An 18,076-nucleotide genomic window follows, 5' to 3' on the forward strand; every position below is an offset into this window, starting at 1 on the left:
TGAAGAAACCACTTCCTTCAAAAGTAAAAGATCCAGAAAGTTTTACTATTCCTTGCGTTATTGGGAAGGAGAATATAAGGAAGGCCTTAATTGATTTAGGGTCAAGCATTAATTTGATGCCCTTATCTATGCTCAAAAGGATTGGTGATCTTGAAGTCAAGCCAACAAAGGTGACTTTGCTTATGGCGAATGGGTCTTCAAAGAAACCCTATGGTGTAGCGGAAGATGTTGTGGTTTGTATAGACAAACTTAAATTCCTGGTGGACTTTGTGGTGATGGAGATGGAGGAAGATGAGAAGATCCCAATTATTCTTGGAAGGCCGTTTATGAAAACGGCAAAAGTAATCATAAATGTGGATGATGGGATGATAGTGCTTCAAGACCGAGAGGAAAAGGTGATCTTTAATGTCTTCAAAGCTGAGCAGCAGATTCAAGAGAAGGAGACTATCCATAAAGCTGCAAAGTCGGTCATCAAAGGTAAGAATTGTTTCTTGTCACGGGTTAGGGAAGAATAAAAAGATGACAAAGGAAGGATGGTTCATGATGACTTGATGGATGCACAATTCAAACTTGGCACACCGGTGAGATTCAAGAACAAGTTGTGGGTTGTGAAAGATTTCAAAGAGAATGGATTGATAGAAATTGAAGCTTCATATTCAAGAAGAGTGAAGAAGGTGGACCGGAAGCAATTGATGAGTTGGTGTGATGAAAGCAAGAAGAACACCAACATTAAAGATGGAACTTGAGCTTTATTGGGTCAAGCTAATGATGTTAAAAGAGCGCTTACTGGGAGGCACCCAGTGATTTGAGAACATTAATTTCTTTAATTCTGTTATTGTGGTGATGTAATTTAAAAACTTTGGAACATTGATTTATTTTGTCATGAGACTTCATGGTATAGCATCTACTGATGGATGCTAGGTGATTGAGTATCTACTGAAGGATACTATGCTATCAGACACTTACTGATGGGTGTTGATGAAAAGGATTTACATCTATTGATGGATGTTAGGTAGAGTGACACTTACTGATGGGTGTTGGAAGATTTTGGGTCAGGCTCGTGACGTTAAACAAGCGCTACCTAGGAGGCAACCCACTTGATTGAATTAATCTTTGTGTGTTTGTTTTGGTTTTGTTCTAGTTGCATTATAGGGATTGATTGTTGAATGTTTGAGTGGTGTGAGAGACTAAGTGTATTGATTAAGTGAGAGTGTATGGAGTGAGTGGAAAATATATGAGATTTGAAAAAATTAAGAGTTGAAGTTGAGAGGCATTGGTGATGGACGCTTAGGGCAAGCTAGGAAGAAGGAGATTGGGTATCGCGCCTGCCGCTCAGCGCCAGCTACCGCTGAGCGCAAACACTGCAGATTTTCTGTTTGGGTTTTTAAAAATGTTGGGCTCAGTGGAGTTTGGCCCATTAGGTATTTTTCTAACCCTAGGACGCGTCTAGGTCGCCACTTTCAGCCTCCATTCTTCCCAAGCACTCTCCAAAGGATTCTCTCCACTTTTCCCTTCATCCGTCTTCACAAAAACCCTTTCTCCACTCATTTTTACTCAAGCTTCCATCCAAGTTTGGGGTTTTGTGAGAGCATTGCTGTTAGGGGTTGATTTCCTCACATTCATAGAGCATTTTTCACTCATGAAACATCTCCACCCAAGTAAGTACATGCATTTTACATTCAAGGGTTTTGAAAGCATGATTTTGAATGAATATGGTTGTCTAAGCATGATTCTTGAGGGATTTTGATGTTTTTGCATGATTGATTGAAATTGGACCGATTAAATTGTTTGCTCTGGAACTAGGAATAATGCATGTGGGTGGAGATTAGAGGCTAGGTAGGGCCATTATGCAGAAAAATTTTGATTGTCGCTCAGCGCCATTTACCGCTAAGCGCGATTTCTGCAGAATTTTGATTTTTGTGCTTGCTTGTTGTTTCCTTGCACAGGTGATGCTGAGGGGTACTGTTTTGCCCTCAACGATGATAGGAAGAGTGTTAGGAAGTTGCTTGTGGTTTACTAATGCTTAACAATAATTCTTGTGGTTTTGTGAATTATGTTTGATGTAGGGATGACCTCCTCAACGGGCAAAAGAATCAAGACTGTGGGAAATAAGAGGAAGGAACCAGAGCGCCCCTATTCCAACAAGTTTCTTTCCCGTAGACATGAGCAACACTTCCTCACTATCCAAGATAGAAGGCTCTTGATGGAGCGGAAGGCGGGTTGGATACCAGACTTGGCTCCATAATTTGGAGAGGAATTGGAGAGCAGAATTTGGGAGAGAATAGCCACTTACCCTGCACCAGCCAACATAGCAGTGGTCAAGGAATTCTAATCCAATGCAAGACCATTTAGTGACTCTTACATAGAGGTCTACATGAGCTATGTCAGAGGAAAAATCATTCGGTATGATCCTAACTCTATTAACAGGTTTCATCATACTGAATGGACTAGTGTATAGTGTCAGTTTGCTCTGAACATGGAAGAGGGAGGAGAGATTGATGATATGGAGAGTGTGTTGTGTGTGCCTGAAGGGCATTTTCAGAGGAATAGGAATGGTGCAGCCGCACATATTAGGAGAGCTGATATGACTGTCATGGCAAAATATTGGATGGCGTTTTCTCAAGCCAATATCCATCCTTGTTCTCATGTCTCTGATATTACTGTCAACAAGGCCCTTTTTTTGTATTGCGTGCTTAGAGGGATGAACATTAACATTGGACAGGTCATAGCAAATGAGATTCAGACTTGTGCCAGTACTATGAAAAACAAGGCACCCTTGGGACATCCATCTCTGATCACACACCTCTGTGAGTTAGCTGGGGTTAACACTGCTACACCGCCGTTGGAGCGGCCTAGGAAGGCAATTGATGAGGCCTACTATAGAAAGTATTGTGGGGAGATGAGGTAGCTTAGCCAGTACCACCACGACGTCCTTCTAGAAGGTGAGGACCACCACAAGCACATGCACCGCCTTATGATGCAGAGCCTTTTCAGATGAGGGACATGTATATGTCTCTGATGGAGGATAGGTTGCAGTCTATTCACAGAGGGCAAGTGGCTACTATAGAGATGATCATAGGGATGTATGATACACCCCCTAGACGATGGTGGACTATGGATGAATTCAACACTGTGGTGGCATGGCCAAAGGAGCAGGCACAGGCCAGTGGAGCTGGAGCAGCTGAAGCTCCAACTATGGAGGAAGATGATGATGATTTTGAAGATGCTGAAGAAGGAGAGGAGGAAGATTCTGATGATAGCATGGGTTGATGAATGCTATCAGCACTAGAGCAGGACTTTTCTTATCTTTTGCTTTGTATTATTGAACTTATCTGCTTCTGTTTTTAGAATAGGTTGGGATGTACTCAGTTTGAAACTTTATTTGATGTGATGGTTTGATATTAACTTACGCATGATGAGGATTGCTCGCTAATGCTTGGATATTGATTAATGTTGAGATTGTGCACTATATGCTGATATACAGGTGGTTGTTCACAAGCTATGTGAACATATGCATGATGTTGTGATTGTGATTATGATGTTAAATAGGATGTGTATCTAGAATATATGGAATGTTAAATGAGTCTATAAGTGAGGTTTTGAACTCCAGAGTTTTTGTGAATGATGGCTATTACTTTGAAAGATGAATGACTTTGCCCAGGTTTCTGTGATTGAATCAATTTCTTACATGTGTCATATGATCAAGGCCATTTGTTGTTATCCCTTTTTAGCCAAATGCATGATTTTAGCCCAATAAAAGATAGCACAATGTGTTCTATCCTTTGACCCTTTAGCTTTAAACAGGATGTGAAAACCCTTTTTGGAAAACCATTACCTTAAGTTAAGTTGAGAATATTTGTGTATTGATAAAGCTTCAAGTTTGGGGTTGTTGGGACATTTGAAAAGGGAAAATAAATAAGCATTGAGCTAAGTGTTGAGCAAATGAAAAGCAAAAGAAAAAGTAAAGAAAACAAAGAAAAAGAAAAGCTCAATGCAAGGGAAAGTTGGGAAGAAGTAAGAATGGTTGTGAATGAATCTCTTAACTCAAGGATTTTGTGATCCAAAAAAACCAATTTTTCTTCTTAGCCCAGCCACATTATAAGCCATAGAAAAGTCCTTGTGATGATGCTTGCTTGTGAGTGTGTTTGATTGTGGTTAAATGAAAGCCAAAAATGGTTCATGTGACATTGTGATAGTAGAGTGAATAAGTGACCTCTATATACACTTGTGTGATTGAGTGAAACACTTTGTTTGGTGAGGAATGATTCCATGAGCACATGATTACATCTATGCTTAGTTAATTGGTCATTCATGAGAATAACCTCTGTTGGATATTATGTGAGTATGTGAACACTATAATGAGTTGTTTTGAATCAAGACATGTGTGCATCTTGACTTAATTCTATTTGATGAGCTGATTTGAGTAATTACTTGTCTTAAAAGAAATAGTTTTTGAATGTCTGTAACCATTGTATTGATTGGTGGAAGACTGAGTTACATCTTGTTTGCTTGAGGACAAACAAAGTTCTAAGTTTGGGGTTGTGATAACGGTTGAAAAACCATTATTTTTATACTTAATTTTCACATCAAAAACACCCTTTATGACTTAGAAACTATCTTGAAATCATTTTTTTGCTTAAGTTGTGGAAATAAGAGAGTTGGATGGGTTTTATGCTTGTTTTTCCTTGTTTTAACAGGAATTAAGATGAATTGGATGAAGAAGTTGAAGGAGTAAGAAGTTGTACTCAGTAAAGGAAGGAAAATTGTACAAAAGAAGAATCGAAGCCACTACTCAGCGCCATTTCACCGCTGAGGGCCACGCTTGCTGTTGAAGTTCTCTGTCTGACGCTTAAGCGCCATCGCTGAGGGCTAATCCAAGTATCACAGTCACCACTGAGCGGCATTTCTATTGTTGAGCGCCAGAGCCTGCTGTTAAGTGCACTGTTTCACACCAGGGCGTCGTCGCTGAGCGTCATTCTGTGTGCCGCACCTACCACTGAGCGCAATTCCAACGCTGAGCGCTGTTAACTTGGGCTTGGGCCAATTTTCTGTATTTTTAATGAACTATATAAGGGTTTAGTCGACTAGGGTTGATATCTTTGGACAGAAAGAGACGAAATTACACTCCTTTCACCCTTTGGAGGCGGATTTTGGATGCGAAAGCTCCGATCTTCAACTTTTAGGGTTCTATCTTTCATTCTTTTCATTATTTTCATCTAGTTTCACCATGTCTATGGTGAACTAAACCTCCATTGTTGTTGGGGAAACAATGTAATCCTTTGAAACTCTCATGTATTGAATTGATTCTTGATTATATATGCTTTACTTCATTAATTGTTAAGGTTTTCCTCTATACCCTATGCATGCTTTGTTTAACTCATTCAATTGCATGATTATTGATTTTGTCACTATGGACACATATGAGAAAATCTAGAACTAGGGAAATTCTCCCGGAAGCAATATTACCTAGACATAGGAATAGGAGGATCAATTGCCTTGAAGCTTCTGTGCGAATGTAATGCATGATTAATTGCTAGGAAGACAAGACATTGTGAACTAGTAATTAGGATTATGCTTTCTTCACCGAGACATTGGGTTTAAGGTAAATTAGAAAGTGGCATTAACATTAATGAATAAAGATGAATTCATAAATACATGAGAGTGGATAGGATAAGTCAGAAACCTCAACAACATAATCATTCCATATTTTACATCAATCACTTTTGCATCTTTCAATCCAATTGATCAACACTTGCATTCATGTTTACTTTTCCGTAATATAAACACAACAATTTCGTTTACAAGTCTTATTTAATCAAGAAATCACATAACTGTTTAGGCCTTGCATCTCTTGGGAAACGATACTTGGTCTTACCATATATTATTACTTGATACAATTCGGTACACTTGCCGAAGTGTTAACAGCAGGTCTCTTTCATTAAGCATAGTCCTGGCAAGTTCTTCTAGAGCCCTGTTCTTTCTTTCAACAACACCATTCTGCTACGACGTTCTAGGTGCAGAAAAATTGTGTGAAATTCCGATCTCTACACAATAGTTATCAAACAACTCATTTTGAAATTCTCTGCCATGATCACTTCGAATGGACTTGATCTTTAGCTCCTTCTCATTCTGTATTATGGTTGCAAATTTCTTAAAAACCCTGAAAGTCTCATTTTTAGTAGCAATGAAAAAAGTCCAAGTAAAACGAGAATAGTCATCCACAATTACCAGACCATACAGATTACCTCCTAGACTTTTGACTCTTGAAGGGTCAAACAAATCCATATGCAATAGTTCAAGAGGTCTAGTAGTAGACATCCTTCTTTTGTTTTTAAAGGACGTTCTTATTTGTTTGCCTTTCTGACAAGCGTCACAAAGTCTATCAAAAGTATATCGTATGTTTGGAAGACCAATAACAAGATCATTTGAGACAAGTTTATTCAGTTGTGCCATGTGTATGTGAGCAAGTATTTTGTGCCAAAGCCAAACATCATCTTCTTTAGATAACAAACAGACAACAAATTTAAAAGAGGTTTTCTTAAAATCAATCATATAAATGTTATTGTACATCTTCCCTATTAAGAAAAGTTCATCTGTGGTGCCATTACTAATAAGACAATGATTTAGTTCAAAAGTTATTTTTAAGCCTTTATCACATAATTGACTTATGTTAAGAAGATTATGATTTAGCCCTTCAACAAGCATTACATTTTCAATAATGTATGAAGAGGGTGTTTGAATTTTACCAACTCCAATGATTTTACCCTTATTGTTGTCACCATACGTGACATGACCACTTGTCTTGTGCGAGAGGCTTTTAAACTTGTTCGGATAGCCTGTCATGTGCCTCGAGCATCCACTGGCCAAATACCACATGACCTATTTCTCTTCATGCTCTAAACTTGTTCTGGTACCATTTGACTTTGTCATCATGCTGAGATCATTTTCTTGCAGGCTTTGATCCTTACTGATCTTTTGATTACTTTTGTAGTTTGTATTTGTCTTCTTTGTGTTCAAGAACCTGGTGAACTTTTCTGTCATCAGATCAACTTCCTTTTCTTTAGTCTTCAGGACGTTTATACCGATTTTTCTTTCCTCTGCATACTTCTGAAATAATCCTATTTTGAAAGACTCATGAAATCCATTAGTAACAGACATATATTTTTCATTGCAAGTAACATGCACAAGATCATGTTCAGATTCACTTTTCCTCTATGTGGAAGAAACAAACGCCATTTCAGGATCTTAAATCGATTATACAAAAAGGTTAATCGATTTTTTTTTCAAATAATTTTTGAAAACCAGCTCTGGTGCCAATTGTTAGAATTGATGAGCTTTGTTTCTCAACACCAAGAGGAGGGGGGGGGGGGGTTGAATTGGTGTTTTATAAAAATGTGCACTTTTGAAATTTTTTTTTGTAAATGATATTGTTCTTGAAAACTTTCTTGTATTTTAAGCAATGTGCATGCAATGTAACAATATGCGTAAGCCATTAATAACAGTATGTAATCGATTATGTAAAGAGATAGGGAGAAGAAAATCAAACTCAATTTTTTATACTGGTTCGGCCTTAATGCCTACATCCAGTGTCCTTTCAATCAACCTGAGATTGAAAGCCAATTGCATTATAAAGATATGAGTTTTTACAACAAGGCTTTACAACGACCAATTTGTCAAAATCTAAACCACCTCTCTAACTCACTAATCTAATATAGCCAATAACAAGACCATGCAGCAAGAACAATCTTCTCCTGTAGTCACCCCTTTGAGACACCTCTCAAAGTACAAAGAACTTCCCGCTCTTTCTTCCTGGCCACACGCACAGGGAACCGCAAATCAAAGATTGTGAATCTTCTTCTCCTGATCACACAGAAAGCACCTCAGTTGTGCAGAATGATCAGTCTCTTCAATCCAGTTAAGTTTGCTATTCAAGAATTCTTCAAGATTTGTAAACCAATTTCTTTCTTGATTCTTGGAGCTTTTTAATCACTCTATAAAACTTCTCAAACAAATATCAATCAGATATGAAAGTGTAATTCTCAATTATCTTACAGAAAATCAATCAATGCGTCAATATATAGTTTTTGTCAATCCTGACGCTATGAAATCGATTAGTCAACTTACGTAATCGATTACATTAAATAGGTATAATAGAATTACAATCAATTTGGCTCCTTAATTGAATACGCAATTAATACAATCGATTTCCATTAAATGTTGGTCAAACATATTTAAAAATACGACCATTATAACAATTATGACCATATGAAATCAGTTTTCAAATCTTAACAGACTTAATTGAATACACAATTCACATAATCGATTAAGCTTTAACACTTAGAAGATTTTTGAAAACTTTTCTTTCCAAAACACATCACAGCACATTTTGCAAAAGATATATGCAAACACACGAGTTTTAATCGATTTACCAACTAATGTAATTGATTCAAAACTAGTTGTTTTACCATAATTTAAAACTCAAGCTTTCTGATGACTTTAATTGATTATCATTCCACTGTAGTTGATTTAGTCATGCATATATGTTTTTGTGCTTGTGGTTTTCGTATCACCAAAACATGTATTATGCATACACAAATATAATCCCTTCATAAACACAATAGTATGCATCAATTAATAGAATATGTTCAATAAATGTGACAAACACAATACGTGCATATTACACAATAAGCATGTACACATTCAACATATATATCACACAGTACTCACACATGTGTGTTTTTATTAACAATGTGTTGTCATCATCAAAAACCACCATCACAGGGATTGAGTTTAGCTAACACTATGCTCCCCCTATCAACATAGAGTATTAGAGTTGGGTGCCTAAGGGAAGTTCTCTAAGAGTGAAAAGGAATCTATGCCATTTGAGAATACAGAGATTTTTTGAGGAAGTTCTGAAGTGATAGTGTGCTGTTGTCAAGTCTTGTGAATAGGAGAAGCTCGCACTTAGTGTGTTTAAGGTCGGAGAGGTTATCTTCAAGTTAGCTGAGTAGTTTTCTTCTGGTTAGTTTTTCGAAGGAAGGTTCTTCCATTCGTTTGTCGAAGGAAAGTGTTTTCTGTTCTTACTCTTTATTCTATATTATTGTAATCTATGAAACAATATTTTAGTGAAAAAGTTAATCACTATTTATAGTGATTAACGACTGGACATAGAATCTTTTGATTCGAACCAGGATAAAAATTCTATGTTGATTTTCTCCTCCCTACACTCTTTAAACTTTTAGCACACCATCCGTTTGATAAAAGTTCTCTAAGAAAATAAAAATTTTAAAATAGACCATTATATCTTGTTTATTGACCGCTACACACTTTCCGCTCTTTAAATCGCTTTTTACTCTGCTGCGCGACTCGCTAATACCTACAGGCTAGTGGCAAATTGTGTCTTGAAATATGATATCAATGTATCAAAGTAGTTGATAGAGTACAGGGTAAATCGGTGAACCACTCCAGAGCAGATCCTTTCAAGGTCATAGGAAAGGTCTTGCATATGACAACATCATCAATTGAGTAGAAACTGACTTGAGTAATATATATATGACAATATTCTTATTAGGGTCAATGTTGTCGTCAACCCCGATCTAGGGTGATGACCTTCCAGTGTTTAGAGAGTGAAGTATCTATAATGTTGTCAATGAAGGGGTGCCTTGACGAGCTCCTCCTGCTGTGAAGAAGGCATTAGTTGCTCCTCTAGTTTTGAAAATGTTAAGATAATAAACATGATAATTAATGAACGTAATTAATATACCTTATAGAATATTTAATTTATAATACTGTTTATACCATTTTACTATGTACTTTTTTAATTTAAATTCATATGCTTCTCATAACCATTCATCATTTCTGTTCCTATTATTCTCGACAAATTTTTAACAAATTTTTATGTAACAATAAACATGACTAGTATAATTAGAGAAAAACTTGCTATTTAGTTTGAATAAAATTTATAATGTTGTTATTATGACAAAGACCAATATATAGATCCATTACCCTCCATTCCTTACGGATATTGAGACAACAAAGTTTATAATAGATATCACCTCCACCTTTTTGCAAGACCCGCCATCATTGAATTCACGAACTATGCATTTTTAACCTTCTTTTTCCCATGTTTTCTTTGTACATCTTCATATTTTCTATCATGAGATTTGTCCCTTCCACTACAAAATAACAATTATTACCGACAACCAAAATATGTCGGTAATGTCATTTTTTCGACGGCTTACGGACGGAGTTTGGTCCGTCGATAATAACGTGTCGGTAATATTTATCGATGGATTATTATGGCCGTTGGTAATTATCGAAGGTCAAATTCGTCAGTAATTATCACAAAAATTCGTTGGTAATTATGAAAGGAAAAAGTCATCGGTAAGTCCGTCGGTAAATATCTCGATCTGGTTCATCTTCTTCCTCTTTCCCCTTCTTCGGTTTTCTCAGATTTTAATTTTTTTTATCAAACTTTCTTCATTCCTAAATCAAAATAACAATCCAATTCATTCCAAAACCAAAAGCAAAGGCCCTAGTTAGGTTCTCCAATTGTTTTAGAAACCCTAAAATTGGGAAAAATCCCCAATTAGTTTTTTAGCATCCCGGCGGCAGCATTACTCCGCATGGTTCTCCGAAGGCAATGGTGGCGTTCTCCCATGGCAACGGTGGCGCTCCCCAACAACAGTAGTGACGCTCTCCAATGGCAGCGGTGTTGCTCTCCAACGACAGCGGTGACGGTCTTCAACGACAGCGGTGGCGCTCCGCGTGGTTCTCCCACGACAGTGGTGGCGTTCTCCCACGACAGCGGTGGCGCTCTCCAACGGCAGCAGTGGCGCTCTCCAACGGTAGTGGTGGCACTCTCCAACGACAGCGGTGGTAGTGTGGGAAGATGGTTGCACTAGAGAGAAAAATTGTTGCAGAGAAGGTGAGAAATGGTCTTGAGATGAGAGGAAAGAAAAAATGACGAAAGTGTTTTGTAAGATAGAAAAATATAATCTTCTTCGCGCAGAGAGAGAAAAAATGGGCGGAAATTTTGCTGCTCTTTTTACCGACAGATTTACTGACGAATTTTGACCGTCGATAACTAAAATATGTATTATCAACATATTTTGTCCATCGATAATTACTGAAGAACAAATATCCGTCGATAATTATATTTTTACATATGTCGATAAAATCCGTCGATAATACATCATTTATCGACGAAAATAATTTCGTCAGTGAAATTTCATCGATAATTTCATGTATTTTTGTAGCGTTCAAACATTCATTTCAATCAACGTTTCATAGGAATAAGATTTCTTCTATCCCTTCGTTCAACACCAACTATCATAGATGATAAAAAACAAAGAAAAATTTTCTGTTTTTAGTCACCAAAGTTCATGAGACTTTTTCTTATCAGACTTGGTTCACTGGCAGTGCTGATGGTAGATTTCCTCATCCACCATTGGCACCTTGAAGTTTGTTGATAAAGTTTAATGGACTTGTTTCACCAACAGTCTCCAAAATCATAAAAAATATTCTTTATAGTTGAAAATTATATTTTTTTATATAGTTAAGGAAAAGAAAATTGTTTAAGTATATACCAACTTTCTGCTGCATGTCTCTTAAAATATTTATTTTTTCTTAAACAATATAAAAATATATATTTTTCTTAGTAATGTTGATATGTTTTAGTTGAATGGTAAACCCGTGTGGTAGGAACACCAGTGATTTAGAGGTCCAACTCTACATGAATTCAATCCGTTTAATCCAGAAAAACCAAATTTATATGGCTCAAAATAATTGTTCCTATTAACTTTTGTATTACTTCTTTTCTTTATCTTTCTACCTTTTTTACAATCGATCAATTGGAATGTTATATTATTTCTCCCTGATTGTGAAGCCATGACAAGATGTTTAGACAACGAATAAAAAAAGTGAACAATTAAGGAATTTTTTTTTAAAAGAACAAAATTGTATACCATTATTAGGCTATTTCTATTCGTTAACGCTATGTTGGCTTGAGATGAATTCACTATCACGAGTAAAGGAAAGCGCGGATTTAGAAAATATTTTATGTTTGCTTTAAAAGAATTGCGAGCGACTGAAAGAAAAAATTTATGGGATCAGCTATTTTTCCAATTATCGGTGCTATGCAAAAATTTAAGATGATTTATAATCAAATATCTTTTTAGTCCCTTACACTTACCATCATGTGAATGTATTTTATTACCACTCTGTAAATGTATTACATCTTCAACCAAGAAACAAAAATAATAACTAATAATAATAATAATAACTAATAATAATAATAATTAATAATAATAATTAATAATAGTAATGATAATAATTAATAATAATGATAGTAATTAATAATATTAATAATAATATTCATAATGATTTTTTCTCTCACTTTATAATAATAATAATAATAACGATGATGATGATAATAATAATAATATTAATATTAATAATAATAAAAATAATAATGTTATTAATAATAATAGTTATTATTATTATTATTATTTCAATTTACTAAATTATCATTTTTTTATATTTTAAAAATTAATTTTTATTTTTTTTTTATAAAATTTTTTACAATTAAATATAACATTAATAAATAATATTTTATATTACTTTAATAATTAGGGACATTTTGATAATCTTTAATTTTTATCAATTAAACAAATTTTTAAAATCTATCACATCAATCAAATCTTACATTAATTCTCACAAACTTTAGTTCCAAATCCACTCTCAATTACCCATAAATCCACTCAAAAAAACAACTAAAAAATTCACTCAAATTCATTCAAATCATCTCCCCCAAATACACCCAAAAGAACAAAACCTAAATAATTTATTCTTAATTTTTATTTATTTAATAAATATACCATGTGTTATTTAGAGGTGAAAAATTGGTTATGTACAACACCGATTTCAGAAGTGTATCAATTTGTTTAAAATTTTACTAGAATAAATTTGTTCATTAATTATCATTTTACTAATCTTTTCTCAGAATAATCTGGATTTCTGCGTATGAAATTTTCTTTTGTAATTTTCAGAGTATAACTATTTTGCATAATTTTTATATCGATAAATGTAATGATATAAATCTGTGTGATTTTGAAATCATTTCAAGAAAAAAAAATCAATTGAAGATTATATGTAATTTTGGAAAGTTTTGAAAATTTGATAAGGCAAAGATAAGAAATCATATTGTAAATAAATAATTTCTATCTTAAGTAAGTAAAAATAGAAGATATTACTTAAATAGCTAAAAAAAAAGTATATTAAAAGGAAAAGTCTCTGTTAAAGCTTGTTTACTTTAAAAAATATGTTTTTTTTTTAAAATAAAATTTTATTTTTATTTCTAATTTTTACATTTAATATCAAAATTATATAAAGGGTCACTCTTGATTAGTTAGTTCAGAAAAGACAAGGAATTCTTCCTCTTAACTCTTTTAGCAAGCTAATTTCCACAAATTCATTATAGTGTTTCTTAATTTTATTATCAAAACTTTGAATACCAAACACTAATATGATTGATTGAAAATAAAGCAGTAATAATTTTTTTATCATTAATTTAATAATAATTGATTGAACACTAAACACTAATAATTAATAATTAAATAATAATTAATAAGGCTATTTAATGAATATATTCCACTACTAAATTGTTGTTTCCATTAAACTCCAAATTGAAAATGGTGTCAACTCTAGTTACGCCACCAATGAACATTGCCGTCAGATATCTCTAATCCCAACACTAATGATGCTCTTTGAGACCACTGCCTTCACACAACTTCCTCAACTTTTGCTCACTAAAGTCAATTTCTTGTCTGCTTCCACTTGTTCCTCAGCAAATTCACACACAACCACAACCCAACAACCACCTGAACAACCCTCTTCTTCTTTCTCTCTCTTCACCATCACCAACACCAACAAGAACAAAAACAAATAACAATCCAAGAAAGAAAAGGAAGACGAGAAAGAAAGATTGGATTTTTATTCTTACTTCGATGGACCCGAAGTTCACCGGAAAGCCGCCGCTGACGGTGGACCTTGAACGCATGCCGGAGCGTGGGTCCCACCACCGCCGCTCCCACTCCGACACGTCCTTCCGCTTCGCCGCGAACTTCGATGACCTGCTCCTCTTCGACGCCTCCGACCTCGACATCTCCACGCTCCCCTCGCCGCTCCCTCTGCCTTCACCGGGGGCCTCCGGCGCGGTGCCGATAGCGGTAGATTCCGACGAGTCCGGCGGAAGGCCGAGGCCTTCAGGGGCACCCGCCGGCGGGCACTTGAGGAGTCTGTCGGTGGGCTCCGATTTCTTTGACGGGATCGGATTCGGCGGCGGCGAGGAGAGGGGCGGCGGAGGGAGGGGCGGCGGCGAGCGGAGGGTGGGGCACCACCGGCACAGCAACTCCATGGACGGGTCCTCGACGACGTCGTTTGAGGCGGACTCGGCGATGATGATAGATGGCGTGAAGAAAGCTATGGCTCCTGATAAACTAGCTGAACTCGCTCTTATTGATCCCAAAAGAGCTAAGAGGTTCGTTTTCTTTTTCTTTTTTGTGTTCTTGGTGTTTTTATGGTAATAAATTTAAGCGCAATTTCATTTATATGTTATGTATTTCTTTTATTTGATAGTTTCACATAAGTTGTTTTTTGCTGAAAATAATATGGTTCCAAATTATGTGATGTTTTATTATATTTGGGGTGTTGCAAGAAGTGTCACCAATATCCTGCACTGATGATTCGTCTTATTTAAAGGATTGAAACTTGTGGACATATGAGGTCCTACTAAAGAGTCAGAGGCTTATGGTGGTTGTGAAAACCATGTTATTATTATCATAAAGGGGTGTTTTGGATTGTGAGGAAACTGATTAAGAAATCTTGGTTAGATGAACTGATTATGGTTTTGGGATGTTTTATGTGTTTGCAGAATTTTTATTAACACGCTATCTGATTGATGATGCACTGGTGTTGTCATATTTTTTATTAAGTTGTTATGCCTGCCTTTTATTTTGTAATGCACAATTTTCTGCTGGATAATTAGGTTGTTAGGAAATAGGAATTACAGCATTCTTTATCTTCTTTTTTTCTTACTACAGTAAGAAAAGTTGTGTTAAGGGGTGTATGGATTGTGGAAAACTGAGAGAAAATGATTAGTTTGATGCACTGATGGTATGGATTTGGAATGTTGTTCTGTTTGCAGGATTCTTGCTAACAGGCAATCTGCTGCTAGATCAAAGGAGAGGAAGATTCGTTACACCAGTGAATTGGAGAGGAAGGTGCAGACACTTCAGACTGAAGCAACCAACCTATCTGCACAGCTTACCATGCTTCAGGTATGTCCTTTCTTTTTTCGTGTTGATGAATAAGCATGAATTTGGTAACTTGTTCTTGTCAGTGTTTGATGGAGCCCCCCAACACACTAGCATCGATGTAGGTTTACTTTATGCTGATCTTGAGTTGTGTGGTCACAAACTCAACAGTTTATGGATCCCACACATAATCAAGGGCCCTTTTTTTAAATGCAAAGTTATTACTAAACTTTTCTGTTATATCTTCAAAGTTTTCCTTGGTTTGGATAAAATTACTATATATGTCATCCCTTTCATGTTGTTCTTATTACAGAACATCCCTCATAGATTTTATAATTTACGTGTGACACAGTAAAATCCCTTTTGACAATTATACCATGCTCATCTAGATTTTATACTTTTTTTGTCATATGGAAAGAAATCAAAGACAATGCACGCTTCAATTTTCATTTACTTTCTACTTCAAGGGATGACTGTGGCAGTTTGTGGAAATTTACCGTTGCACTTTGCTCCTAATACATAAATATCTTAAATTAGAAGGACCAAATTACCAGAGAGCAGACCTCAGTGGATATATTGCTTGTTGGTCTTCAAATGTCTTTTGAAATCATTTGCATTTTTATCTTATATTTCATCAAAAAATTAGTGTTTTATCAGAGGGACTAGTAAATCATTAAACTGTGGCTGCGGCTTATATGGCAACCAAAATATAGGGTTTATTTTGATTACAATAACATAAGCATGAAATGATTCTTGGTGCACACGTTCCAATCATATGGAAAGTCATAACTGATTATTCAATACTGGGGCTATACTTGTTTAAATTATTCCGTGATAAACAAAGTAAGTTGAAAGTAAAGAAGAATTTGGTAATGAAACATATGCATAGCTGTTAGAAAAAGAATAAAGAATTGTGATGAAAACTTTTGTATCTCATTTAGGTAAAGAATTTGGGTAAAAAATAAAATTAGAACTGCAAGGCTGATGATTATGATGTTCTGGTATTTTTTTGAAAGAGTTGTGGGAAATTTTTGTTGTAGAGTTATCCTCACAGCTACTGTGGAAATGCTATGCAATTTGCATGCACGCAACAATGTTTAAAATCTGATATATCTTGATGCATATATGTTATTCGCGAAGATGTATCTGTGGTAGAATGGATGCTCATAATATAATAGAATAACAGGGCATGCAGATCAATCAAGTGTTTTGAATCAAATAGAGAACATATCGAGCATCAAAATATTGAAGAATATATTTACTTAAAGTTGCTGTAGCTTTTTTAGGCTTATAGCAGATTATGATTGTAGAAGAGGGGACATTTTTTTTCCAGTTAACAGCTGTGTAATAATCTGCTAGGGTGACCTTAAATTCATGAGCTCTGCCAATTGCAGTCTTCCTTCACCAAACATTAACCAGGATAAGCATAACCTAGTTAACATCCTTCTCTTTGGTTCAAGTTTTCTATTGTGCTAGGTTGTTATGAAAAATTGGTATTTGATACTGCCCCAAGGCATCAGTTGATCCATTTAGCCTACCTCAGGAGTCAGTTGGATAAGGCTTAATTGTTGTATTTGTTGGAATGGTGGTTTAGATGTTTCCAAGCTACTTATTCTAGATTATAGATATGGTAAATAGGTAATTCTCCAGTTATCTGACACCGCTAGGTTTCCCTGTTTTCTTTTGTCTCAAAACTTAAATTGGTGCCTTTGCATTTGACTTTTGGGTGATGAATGGTCCCCTCCACTTGAACGAATCTGACACCCCCTTTGAAGCTTAGCAAAGTTTGTCTGAATTCAATCAAACTATTTTTTACTACATACCATTACTCTCTTAGTATTTCAGTTAAATTCTATTTCGTACACAAGGGAAAGTAGAAACAAGCAGAAAACTTATCAATTTCTCATATGATGCAGAGAGACACCACAGATTTAACTGCAGAGAATAAGGAACTCAAACTGCGTCTAGAGGCTTTAGAGCAAGAAGCACAGCTTAGAGAAGGTATGCATCACTTATGTTTATCATGCCGTCAAAAATGGACATGTGCTGTCCCTGTTCATCAGTTATTTCATACCAAATTGGATAAATATACATGACTACATTGTTGTATTAACATTGTCTCATGAATTTTTATGGGTTTATTTCACACCCTTTGTTCAAGTACAGGAACAAAATTCCTTGAAATATGTCAAGTTGTAGATTTTATATTTGTTTTTTTCAAATTTAAGAAATGAATACCAACATGGCTACACTGTGTAATTGCAGATCTGAATGACGCATTGAAGGAAGAACTGCAGCGCCTTAGGGCGCAGAGTACTCGTCTGGGTGCTATTGCAGGTAACCCTTCTTTTGGTGGGATATTCAACCAGTTGGCTTCCCAGTTAGCGATGCAACAGTTGAGTAATTCTGCACCACAGCAACCACAACACCAGGCACAGGTTGGCATGCCTCCTCCTCCCTCTGGACAGAACCACCCTAACTTCATGGATTTCAATCAGCAGAAGTAGCTCACAACAGCTGTAGCAGTAAATGATTTGTTCATCACAAGTAACATCTTGTGCACATACATGTATAACCGGTGAGACTTGTGAAGGGCATATTGTGCAGTTCAGTGTTCTTAGTTCTGTGTTGCTGTTTATCTTTAGTTCTAGGATAGAACCGTTATATGTACTTTCTGCAGTTGTAGGTTAGAAGCACAGCCTTTGAAACATGTGTTATAGCTCTTGGTTGAATGAAGGTAACAAAATATGTTATTGATTGAA

At 35.7% G+C, this 18,076-nt stretch overlaps 1 protein-coding gene across 1 annotated transcript; it reads left to right on the forward strand.

Annotated features, from left to right (window-relative positions):
• Positions 1 to 13,681: 13,681 nt before the first annotated feature.
• On the forward strand, positions 13,682 to 18,076 carry LOC108319442 (transcription factor VIP1-like). Its single transcript, XM_017550578.2, has 4 exons — positions 13,682 to 14,539; positions 15,206 to 15,338; positions 17,231 to 17,315; positions 17,580 to 18,076. Exons 1-4 carry the CDS (start codon positions 14,007 to 14,009, stop codon positions 17,819 to 17,821), a joined length of 993 nt encoding a protein of 330 aa, XP_017406067.1. The 5' UTR covers positions 13,682 to 14,006; the 3' UTR covers positions 17,822 to 18,076.

This window comes from Vigna angularis, chromosome 8, assembly GCF_016808095.1.
Source record: "Vigna angularis cultivar LongXiaoDou No.4 chromosome 8, ASM1680809v1, whole genome shotgun sequence".
Classification (NCBI taxonomy): Eukaryota; Viridiplantae; Streptophyta; class Magnoliopsida; order Fabales; family Fabaceae; genus Vigna; species Vigna angularis.

Bases quoted from the DNA above. Each gene is read 5' to 3' on its own strand.
- LOC108319442 (XM_017550578.2), top strand. From the start codon at position 14,007: ATGGACCCGAAGTTCACCGGAAAGCCGCCGCTGACGGTGGACCTTGAA. The intron at 14,540-15,205 runs GTTCGTTTTCTT...TTCTGTTTGCAG, and splicing joins GATCCCAAAAGAGCTAAGAG to GATTCTTGCTAACAGGCAAT. The intron at 17,316-17,579 runs GTATGCATCACT...GTGTAATTGCAG, and splicing joins AGAAGCACAGCTTAGAGAAG to ATCTGAATGACGCATTGAAG.